The sequence below is a fragment of the Miscanthus floridulus genome, chromosome 3 (genome assembly GCF_019320115.1).
Source record: "Miscanthus floridulus cultivar M001 chromosome 3, ASM1932011v1, whole genome shotgun sequence".
Classification (NCBI taxonomy): Eukaryota; Viridiplantae; Streptophyta; class Magnoliopsida; order Poales; family Poaceae; genus Miscanthus; species Miscanthus floridulus.
The window spans coordinates 108833956-108845732 of NC_089582.1; the positions used below are offsets into that span (position 1 = coordinate 108833956).

The window sequence follows — 11777 nt, forward strand, 5'->3', positions numbered from 1 at the left end:
TCATGTGCCTCCCCAGTCCCCACCTCCCCAAATCGTCACGTGACCCCTAGTAGTCCGTCCCCATCCACGTCGGCCCCTCAAATCGACTAATTAACCCGCGTGCCCTGCGCGACCTCCCGCCTCGGGATTAACCCCAGAACTCGGCAGAGGAGCATCGGTACGGCGCCGCGGCGGGTGATTAGCCCATTTAACCAGAAGCCAGCACGTGCGCGCCGGGCCTGACGCAGGCGCCGAAGGAAACCGGGTGCGCGCGTATAAAGGGTCTCGCGAGCGCTACCAGCAGCCGTAGCTGGTAAGTAGAGCATAGTGGAGGAAGGGAGAGGGAGGGAGAAGGCGAAGCGAAGCCAAAGCAAGGTCGGAGTTGGAGAGGGTGGGAAAGCTCTCTCGCGTCACGTGATCGAGAACTCGCCGATCCACCGGAGCGACGGACGGACTCCCTTGCGCGCGCGCGGCTTCTTCCGGTGCGGTCGGCGGCCGACGGCGGAGGCTACTAGCCGAAGAGAATTGTGCAGCGAAGGCGGCGATGGAGGGGCGTTGCGATTGACGTGCGACGATTATGGGCATCCAAGGCACGTGCAAGCACGCGCGCATGCATGGGCATGGCCTTTGGTGTGATTGTGTGTGACTTTCGAGTCATCGGCGCGCGGAGGCAAGCGTGGATAGATCGCCTAACTCTCCTGTCCGCGCAGGGAACAAGCCGGCGACGCACCAGCACGACTTCCTCTCGCTGTACGCCGCCGCCGCCGCCAAGGACGCTCCTCTCCTGCTCCACGACTCCGAGGTCCTGCTCCACGACTCTGAGGCGCCGCCGCCTGTCTCTCAAGGTTTGCATCTGCATGTTTTCTTCACTCTCTCTTCTTCCTCGATCTCATGACAATTCTACTCCTGTTCGATCGACCGTCCAGTATAGCAGTGTTAGGTAGATCTGCTGTTTGCAGTCCCTTATTCATGCCTGGATCAACCGGAGAAGAAAACCTTGCAAGCCAGCTTGTAATAACTAATTAATTAATCTTAATCAAATTAGCATGTTCCTCGCGCTGACGCGTGATGATTGGGGTTTATATAAATAAATAATAAATACTAGTACCGTATAAATTTCGTGCAAATTAAGCTGGACGGCGATAAGAAGCGACAACCAAAAGCAACGGCGGATCACGTGTGGGTTGGACGCAAGGAGCCGTCGACGGCCTTCCATCCCATCTGTCCGGGGCCCACCCACGGGCTGGCTTAATCATGCTTAGCCGGATGCACATTTTATTATACGAACAATCGTGTGTTAATTTCCTTTCCTCCTCTCTTTTTTTTTAAAGATCCTTCGTTCTTTTTACTGCTCGCTGGCTACCACTGAGAAGAAAATTAAGTTACTGCGTATATATATATACAGGTAATTTCCTCTTGAAGACGCACGACTTCCTGCAGCCGTTGGATCAGAAGCCGGGAGCGCCGCCGGCGGAGCCGTCGCCGCTGCCCGCTTCCGCCGCGGAGAGCAGGCACCGGCAGCAGGTGGTGCACGCACTGCATCTGCCCGGCGGCGTCGGCACCTTCAGCATCAGCCCCGCGCCCGTGTCGGTCGCGCTGCCGGCGCCCGCCGGCGTCAAGTCGGAGCCGCCGTTCGTGCTTTGGGGCCAGCCAGCCGCGACGCTGCAGCCGGGCGCGCGAGGTACGTTAACCACTCAGCCAGTCAGCTTGTCCTTCGAATGTTACCACCACCACCGTTTCGTCTAGCAAGCTAGCCCGTCGCGTGCGTCCATGCGCAATGCACACGCCACACGGACACGGCGCCGCGGTCGCGGTCGCAGCGCGTCGTTACTCGTGTGAACGCGTGCCGCGGGCTTGGCGTGCGTGTCTCAACAGACAAACAATGCATCAGAGAGCGAGACTCTACTGGTACCGTCGTAGGACGGTACGAGTACGTCTCTAGTAGAGAGAGAGGGAGGCATGGGCCTCGTGCTTGTACACCGGCCAGCGAGTCGGGCCCGTTCGGCTGCTCCGTAAGTCGTTTGACCTGATTTATACGACTAATTTATTAAAAAAATACTATGATACGATTGATAAACCGGTTTATAAATGGGATTATAATGTCAACCGAACCGAGCACGAGCACTTCAGCCTGTCGTGTCACGTCGCGTCCTCTCTGTGGCGAGACCCGCCCCACTCCACCCACGTGACCTCCAGGTGCTTGCCCGCCGGGCCCGGCCCACACTGATGGCCGCGCCGCGCCGGCTACCACCGGTCCCACCACCCACCGACATGTGGGGCCGCACGGCTTCCGCCTGCGCAATTCTTCGATAACTGTTTGTTTCGTCGGAAAGAAAAAAAAAAAGCTAAAGCGAAAGGCGGGCGCTTTGTGTGTTTTGTTGTGTCGTGGGTCTCTTCTAAACCCCGCAGGGCACCAGCAGCAGCAGCAGTGGGCGCTCCCCTTCGCCGGCGCCGGGCAGGTCAGGCCGCCGCCGCAGCAGCAGAAGGCGCCACCGGACAGGAAGGGCCGCGGTGGAGGCGGGGTCATGGAGTCTGGCTCCAGATCCAGCGGCGGGGCGGGGTTCGACGACGACGACGACCTCACCACGCGCCGCGAGGGCTCCTCCTCGCTCCAAGGTACCCCAATTCCGCTGAATCTCTGCGAAACTCTTCCTTCTCCGTTGCTCTTGAGTCCAGCGACGATGGGAAAACTCGTTCCTTATCTCGATTTTTGACAGATTCCGCCCATTGTTTTTCAATCTTTTTTTTAAAGACGCCCCCGTCCTTGTACTCATCGGGGGTAGTGTTCCGTGTTCGTGTAGCAGAGTTGACGGTGAGGAAGGGGATGACTGGTGTGGAAGGGATGATGAGTCCGCACGCGCTGGTGGCGACGGGCGCGGGCTGGAAGTGGCAGCCGGCCCACGTCCACCAGCTCCACGCGCACCTCCTCGTCTCCGGCCGCCTCAGCGGCACGCCTGCCCTTGCCGCGCTTGCGCTGCTGCGCGTCGCCTGCCGCGTCCGTGCGTCCCCTTGCGTCCGCCCGCTCGCCCACCTCCTGCTCGACCGAATTCCCCACCCGTCCCCGCACCTCCTTCACGCCGCAGCGCGCCTCGCCTCCCGCCTCCGTCTGCCTTCCGTCGCGCTACGCCACTACCTTGCTCTCCGTGCGCGCCACCCGGCCTTCCTCCCGCCCGCCCCTGCCATCGCTGACGTGCTGAAGTGCGCCCCTGGCCGGGCAGCACATGCCCACGCACTACGAGTTGCGGCACACGGGGTAGACGCTCGTTTCCTTGACAACACGCTCATCGCCATGTACTTTGCCTGTGGCGACGGCTGTAGGGCACGCCAAGTATTCGAGGGAATGTCTGGACGGGATGTTGTCACATGGACTTCGCTAATATCGGGACTTGTGCGGAATGGCTGCCCGTTACAGGGGCTTCACCATTTTGCATCAATGATGCACAGTGAGGTGTGCGCCGACTTTGTGTTGCTCGTATCCGTCCTCAAAGCCTATATGGAGCTCGATGACTTTCCTGGTGCCACAGCAGCCCATGCCTTAGTGGTCAAGAGTGGCTTTGACAACGAACTAGATGTGGTGATCACTCTGACAGCCATGTATGCTAAGTTTGGGTGTATCGTGCCTGCTAGGGCACTCTTTGACTGGGTGCCAACCCCACGGGTGAACGTGGTCCTTTGGAATGCCATGATATCAGGTTACTCTAAGAATGGCCTTGCCAGTGAAGCAGTGCAACTTTTCAAGCAGATGAGGAAGGTTGCAAGGAGCTTGACCCCTGACTCTGTTACCTTGCGGTCGGTGATCCTGGCTTGTGCTCAGCTTGGACCCGTAGAACTTGCAGAATGGATGGATTGCTATGTCCAAGGCAGCGAGTACAGGGATGATGTGCTTGTTAACACAGCGCTGATTGACATGTATTCCAAGGCAGGGAGCATCGCCCGTGCACAAACAGTCTTTGAACGTATGCACGTGCAGGAGCGGGATGTGGTCGTCTGGAGTGCTTTGATTGGTGGTTACGGGGTGCATGGCCATGTCAAGGAAGCTGTTGCCTTGTTCGAGGACATGAAGCGTGCTGGGGTGAAACCAAATGATGTGACATTCCTGGGCCTCCTGTCAGCTTGCAAACATGCCGGTGCTGTGGAGGAAGGGTGGAGCTACTTCCATTCAATGAAACATGACTATGGAATCGAGCCCCGGCACCAGCATTATGCCTGCATAGTAGACCTGCTTGCTCGTGCTGATCATCTTGATAGGGCTTACCGGTTTATAATGGACATGCCCATCAAGCCAGAAATGAGTGTGTGGGGTGCATTGCTTCACGGTTGCAGGATGCATGAGCACTCAGACATGGCGCTGGCTGAGCATGCTGCGCAGCACATTTTTGAGCTGGAGCATTCCAACGCAGGGCATTATGTGCAGCTTGCAAACCTGTATGCATCTGCTGGGATGTGGAGCCATGTTGCTGGTCTCAGGGTCACCATGAGAGAGAGGGGCGTTAGCAAGGCAACAGGGTGCAGCTCCATTGATATAAATGGAGAGATGCACTCCTTCCATGCAGGGGATCATTCACATCCTAGGGCTGCTGAGATTTTTGCCGTGCTTAATCTTCTTTCTCCAACTCCAGTTGGGGGTGGAGGTGGACAAGAATATTTTGAATGCTCTTTTCTTCCATCGTTCTTTCTGAGGGAGCATGTGTAATGTGTTGAAGTGAGGGAAACTAGGTCATATCCCATAATTATTTCCTTTGGTGTCCCACCCTCATAATGGATTCTGTTGTGTATCCCTCACCATAACACAACCATGGCAGGGCACTCAAATCAACAAATGAGCATGGTATACTATGGCAATTTTGCTTCATGAAAAGATGGTGTGCAATTATCACTTTATTTTAATACGAGTAAAAAGGGGCTCACATGTCATTTTCTGCAATATTTTGTACTAATGGATAGTGTTTGCATCAACAGATTTGACAGTAAGGGTGGACAGGAAGGCTGGGAGCTGCAGCGATGGTGGTACAGATCAGCGGCCAAACACACCGCGGTCAAAACACTCGGCCACAGAGCAGCGCAGACGCAGCAAGATCAATGATAGGTGCTTTGATGCAGTAATTTTATGACCAGTTATAAGCTCGTAAATAAGTTTTGACCTCTTTATGGATTATGTTTTTATTTTACTCCACATCATTCCTACAGGTTTCAGATACTTAGGGAGCTGTTGCCACACAATGATCAAAAGAGAGACAAAGCAACATTTCTCTTGGAGGTAAGGTTTCAACAGGTTTCCTGTTTTATCGAAGTAATCTTTCGCAGTTGATTAACACATGATTCCTTTGTGCCATCCTTTCTAATGCAGGTTATTGAATATATACGGTTTTTGCAAGAGAAAGTGCAAAAATACGAGGCAACATTCCCAGAATGGAACCAAGAAAATGCAAAGATGCTTCCATGGGTAATTGCTTCTTTCTCCAAAGCTGCAATGCTTGCTACTGCTGTTAGGAAAGGAACAGTCAATTCTTGATTGTCTGTGTCTGAATGTAGTTTTACATTTTTGCAGTCAAATATGTATTTTCGATCATTCTGGAAAAATGCACAGGCAAGTGTTTGTTGCTAAAAATGCATTTGCCTTACCGAATTGTTAACGTTGTATCGATAGTTTTCAACCAACATCTTATGCATGCTTGTTATTCTTGTGCTGCAGAGTAAATGCCAAATCCCTGGAGATTCTCCGCCTGACCCTTCACATTTCATGAGAAATGGATCCTCCCCTGGATCTAATTTCACAGGGAAACTCGATGATAATCACAACATAGTGACATCTGCAGCTGCATCAGGGGCACAGGATCAGGCAGAAACTGATCACATGGCTAGCGGGTGCTACAGATCAGCAGATACACCGGCGAATATTACAAGTATGATCAATGGTTCACATATATTTTGCATTATTCTCAGAAGTGCTTTCTGAGACTAGAAGCAGCACTGGTTACTTATGAGTCTTCTTTGTATGCAGATAATGCTATATCTCAGTCCCAACCTCAGTGGACAGGTCCATCCCCTGTGGATGATTCTGCAATGAACAGGGAAATGCTTAACAACCAGCAGTTGGCGATAGATGAAGGAACGATCAGCGTGTCCAGTAACTATTCCCAAGAGTATGTCACAAAGAATATAAGTTATTTATTGCTCACTCCATTCAAATATGCTTGTCACATTTGATTATGCATAGTCGTCGGTGCATATCTTTGACCAATAATTTCTTCTGCAACATATTCTTAGAATCCTTCAAATTTATGATATTTTTGCTAGTATTTTTCAATACAATTCTACACATATAACTTGCATACTTGCAAACTAAGTAATTTAAAAGTTATTGATGTTTGTTGTTTTTAAGGTTTGACTAAATTTTGCCCTAAACAACATAGTTCTATAACCGGACATAGTACCACTTTTTTTCCTGTACCCAATTGTTTTAGGCCTTAATGTCAATACCTCGTAGTTTTCATTCTTACTGTTAGTCTCTTTTTTTTTTCCTTTGAGTGGGCCCAGCATTAGTTTTTCCCACCTGAAATTTCTTGCTATTTCGTTTGTACCTAGGTCCTTTCACAATATTGAGCTCAGAAAGCACTTTGTGTTTAGGCATGGGCAATTAAGGATTTGTTATCTTTGCCGAAGATGAATGTATGTTGATACATGTTCTTTTCTTTTATTTGTAACAGGCTACTTAACTCGTTGACTCACGCCCTTCAAAACTCAGGTGTAGATTTGTCCCAAGCCAGCATCTCTGTGCAGATCAACCTGGGAAAGCGTGCTGTCAAGAGACCTGTTGCTGGTGTATCCTCCAATTCCAAGGTATAGTACCCCGACCATATGAACAGATGTTCATTTAAAGATAGCATTCCAGCAAAACTGAAATTAGCTCAAGTCATTTGTACAACTCATTTTAAGTGTGAGACGGGAAATATGTGATGTCCTTTTCACAATGAAAATATGGGCCTGGTTTCTGACAATGGAAATATGTGCCTACTTAGTACTGATAGATGCATACAAACGGTGGAAGCTCTGACATACCATCAGTCCACATAGGCATGATCATTTTGCATTTTTGCATCATTCATCCACACTGATTTATGTTTTGACATGTGACTTCAATTCTGCGCAGGAACCAACCGATCCAGCATCTAGTAACGAATTAGGCCATCAGCTGACGACAGTGTTGGGTGCCGGTGCTGACGATCTCTCTCACGCAACGAAGCGGCATAAACCGGGCAACAGCTGATGACCGCTCTCACTCACCTTGCTCCGAGACGGATTGATCATTCTTTTCCTCCCAGCCAACGGGAGGCTCTTGGATTGGTTGTACATTGTGTGCTTGGTGACAAGCTGAGACCTCCGGTGTATTCTTTGATTTCATCACTCCCACCGCCATCCCCTATATTTAGTAGTCCATTGTTTTACGTAGAGAAACAAACCATGGAGCTTCCATTGCGGATTGTGAAGCCGCTCTTGTAAACAGGCTTCCATTCATATGAGAAGCTTCCCCTCCTTGACAAATCTCCGTGCTGTAGTCCTGTAGCAGCCTGTAAGATATATGATGTCCAACAACTCTACTACCAGACCATCGGCTAGTCAAGTTGTTCCGCTATTTATGTAGGGTGTTCCGGTATGATGGGAGTGTAATTGCGTCGCCGTCTCAGTGAACTGATCGTCGGTCGTGTGCTCGTTTGTTTGTTTGTCCAACGGTTTTTGTGGCAATGTGTGCGAATTTGTCGACGGATCCCGTCACCCTGCTCCAGTTCTGCCTCCCCGGCTCGGTGCTGGCGGATGGGCGTCGGCACCGGCTAGGACAGCGGGTGGCGTGGCCTGATGGTCGTCGGACGTCACGACGGTGGACGGACGGCGGCGGCAGGGGAGGCGGAGATCGATGGAGTCCGAGATACGATCACGTCACTAATGCCATCGTTGTGCCACCTTGACTATGTGATGGGTTGACTCTGTGCGCTCGTGTGAGGACGGTGTCACGGTGACCAAGCGAGGATAGACTAGCTCTGTGGCTGCTGCGGGGTGCAGTATACCACCAGGTCTTTTAATTTAGTCGTCACGCACTATCGTAGTGCGACCAAGCAATCCATCACTAGTGTAGTACTTTACTGCGATACACCGGAGAGTTGGTTATAGTGATCGATCACTAATGGTAATGCCAAATGGATGGATTTGGTGCAGTGACGGATCTAGGATTTCAATGATGGGGGTACAGACCTAAATAACTAATTCGCTAATAATATAATATGACAACCAAATGACAATAAAATAGTTAGGTAGACTGATCTAAAGATACAATTTACTAAGGTTTATCTAGGAGTATACAAAGGTAGTTATTGTCAAAGTCTTTTGTAAGCATATTAGTTTCTCGCTGATTCGGAGTGGGAAGAAATCTTGTGCGCTTTATCGAGTAAGTACATAAAAAAGCTAGATCATTGTTTCTCGTGCCATGATGTTCTAGAAAAATAAATTTATTGTTTATCAAGTAATGTACAGACGAATTTTCCTAAAACATCGTTTGGTTATTAAACAAAATCAAGACCCAAACTTACAAATTAAAATTATTACGATGGTATGGAAGGAGAAGGACTCAATTTTTTTAAAAAAAAAACTGATTTTTTTTTTTTTACGATGGATGCGCGTATAGTTGATTTGGTGGACTCTAGCACGCCTGAGACAGAGACACGCGACCTTGCGAGCATAGCATCTGGTAAAGCCAACTATGCGTCCAACCCCGTCGCGATCGTGCGCCACTCGATCGGCACTACGAAAACTGCGCGGCGAGCGGCAGGGCCCGGATGGCCGGATGGGGATGGGGATGGAGATGGGGGCCCGTCGCCGCGCACGCCGGCCATGACGGACCGAACTCGCACGCCGGCGTGGCATGCAGGCCACCACAGCGGGTGAGCGGCACAAGGCGATCGCGCGTTGAGATGCTGGTACGAGTGCCGTGCCACCACAAAATTCTCTGCGTCCGATGTTGGGCACGGACCGATGGTCATCGTTCCGTTCCGACGCTAACGAACGTTGACGACGACGGCACACGTACTACCAGTACCAGTACGGGCTCCGCTGCTGCACGTGTGCTGTTGCGTGCACAGACACCGGTGGCTTGAATCCGAAGGCGTACTACTGCATCGGTTGCGTTGCGTGGATTCAGGAAGACGATGACGGCTTCCATTCCAAGGGCAGCTTGTCAAAGTTGCGTCACATGCTAGCTCATGTACTTGCCATGTACTCATCTTAAGTAGCAGTTATTGGGGTTCAAGTCAGCGTAGTGAGTTAAGGAAGTCCTAAAATATAGCGGGTTAACGTCCCTGCACAGATACCGCTCGAGGAGAAACAGGAGGGTTGCAGTACATTTCAGGAACAAACATCACGGATGCAACTCAAACCTCCGTCTCAAAGTCAATCACCCCATTGTAATTTTGTAACACTGGAACAACTTTTCACTATTGTCGGTGTGTGTTTGCATCACATGGATGAGCATGACCGATTCGATGTCAGAGATAAAATTTACCCCTCTTTAACCAATCTCAATTCTATTATCTTCGTCTGTACAAACAACAACAAAAAGGTACGTTTATTCTGAACAAAAAAAAAAAGAATTGGTGAATCATTTCATGAATCTGTATCTAACTGTCGGTGTTTCGAGTAAACACCAACTAGTAAATTTGTATTTATTATACGTTGGGTCTAGATGGTGTGCTAAAAGACACAAGGTTTATACTGGTTCGGACAGGATGTCTCTATGTCCACTTTGCGGCTGCTGCTCGTGTTGTTAGCATTGAAAAGTTCGTAGTATGAGGTACAACGGTCGTGAGAGGGACATGTCCCAAGTCTCTGATAGAAAGATTGAAAGAGCGCTGAGAGCTTGGTTGCTGCTCAGATGACATGAGTTTGCTCCTGGATACCGAGCCGCGACCCTACGGGGAGCAGATGGCGTAGAGGCCCCACGTTCGCTACCTTAGATGACATGGGTTTGCTCCTGGATCAGTGGTTGTCGTATGTTTCCGTCAGGATTCGTGTCCGAGGGCAAATGCCGGCGCCCATAACACTGTAGGACAAATGTCAGCGCCCACGACACTGTTTTGGCTCTGACATGCCTGGAAGGGCATAAAGCGCCCGTCTGGTCATAACCTTATGGTACTTTTCTGCAGGCGTGCAGGGTATGATCCTCGGTATTACGGTTGACTTGAGTGCCCGCCTTATCTGCACGCGTAGTTATGAAGGAGTAGCGCATAGACGTCGAGCGAGGCGGAGTCTGCCCCCAGACATCGGGCGAGGCGGAGTCTGCCCCTAGACATCGGGTGAGGGGGAGTTTGCCCCCAGATGTCAGGAGAGGCGGAGTCTGCTCCTAGACGTCGGGCGAGGCGAAGCCATCCCTCGGACGTCGGGCGAGGCGGAGCCTACCCTCAAACGTCGGACGAGGCGGAGTCCAGCCCTCGGGGGTCTGGTGAGGTGGAGTCCAGCCCTCGGGGGTTGGGTGAGGTGGATCCAGCCCTCCAGTGGTAGGGCATGGCGGAGCCAACCTTCGATCGTTTGGACAAGAAGTGTAGTTGTGTTCTTGTCTGTTCGGAAGCATCGATGTTTGATGGTTATTAGCTCCTCCTCTTTGGGGAGCCCAGTATTTGGTCCCTGACAGTAGCCCCTAAGCCCCCAGGTGATTCGGATAGAATCGTCCGGGGGGTGATTTTACTTGCTAGAGGGTGCGCACGAGAGTACCTGATGGGTGTAGCCTCCGAGCACCCGGTGATTTGGATAGAATCACCTGGGTGGTATTTCGATTCGCCAGAGGTTGTGCGCGAGCGCACCCATCGGGTGTAGCCCCCGAGCCCCCGGGTGATTCGGATAGAATCGCTCGGGGGGTAATTCGGACCCTTCACGGGTATGGCTGTGAGATTTGGTGTTTTGATAACTGGATAGTTCAATTGGAGTCCCAGTATCCCGTTCGCGGGGATCTGGCAAGAGTCAGCCTGGCTAAGACTCAATCGTGGGTCGAGATACTTGTGGCACTCGTGTGCCTAGGTTTTGGCCACTCGCGGGCCCATCCTTCGTCGTAAGGCTACCTTGGGACAGTGGTCGAAACCGTTGATGGGCCAGACCTCGAACTCCTAGTCCTAGGTGGGCCAGAGGAACTCTTTTTGACCCGTATCTCTTCTGCTGGTAAAGAGTCCTGGTTTGCCCGGGAAGGCGAAACATCCAGCGCGTCTTCGAAAGGAAAGGATAGGGATTGCGGGCGCATATCCCGTGTGGTGACGTGGTGGCGAATCGTGTCAGGTGTGGAGATCCCAGTGGACGGTTGTCTTCCTCGCATCCGTCGCCCCTATAAAACCAAAGGGTTTGCCCCTAGGGTTTCGTACATTGCCTCCTTGTCTTTGCATCTACAACCTCTGTCGCCAATCGCCTAAGCCTCCTACATCCACATCTTAGCCACCGTCAAGTTCACATCCATCCACTCCAATCATTTAATGGAGCCACGGTGTAGATCTGATGTCACCCTCCAGCGCCTGGAGGGCCTCGTTCACCGTGGCCTTCTTTGCGCGTGGACCGCCATCGAGGAGTGGCGACTGCCCAGTAATGAGGACGCGTTGTCGCCACCCGAAGGCTACGTTGTGTCCTTCGCTCACTTCCATGAGTGGGGATTCGCCACCCCTGCCCACAAGTTTCTTTGGGGGTTGCTGCATTACTACAAGGTGGAGCCACAACACCTTACTCCCAATGAGATCTAGCACATTGCGACGTTCATCGCCCTGTGTGAGGGGTTC

The 11777-nt window shown here is 51.4% G+C and overlaps 1 protein-coding gene across 5 annotated transcripts; it reads left to right on the forward strand.

Moving 5' to 3' along the window:
• Window positions 1-212: 212 nt before the first annotated feature.
• On the forward strand, window positions 213-7764 carry LOC136542051 (transcription factor BIM2-like). Of its 5 annotated transcripts, none has more exons than XM_066534315.1 (12): window positions 213-569; window positions 690-824; window positions 1385-1660; window positions 2389-2595; window positions 4939-5065; window positions 5167-5236; window positions 5327-5422; window positions 5528-5566; window positions 5672-5882; window positions 5981-6122; window positions 6725-6819; window positions 7130-7764. In XM_066534315.1, exons 1-12 carry the CDS (start codon window positions 557-559, stop codon window positions 7150-7152), a joined length of 1434 nt encoding a protein of 477 aa, XP_066390412.1. In that variant the 5' UTR covers window positions 213-556; the 3' UTR covers window positions 7153-7764. The 5 variants fall into 5 exon arrangements, 4 of the variants coding, with proteins under 4 accessions (XP_066390412.1, XP_066390411.1, XP_066390410.1 ...); XM_066534313.1 differs by having other exon boundaries at window positions 225-569; window positions 6687-6819; XM_066534314.1 differs by lacking the exon at window positions 5528-5566 and having other exon boundaries at window positions 222-569; window positions 6687-6819.
• The last annotated feature ends 4013 nt before the right edge of the window (window positions 7765-11777 follow it).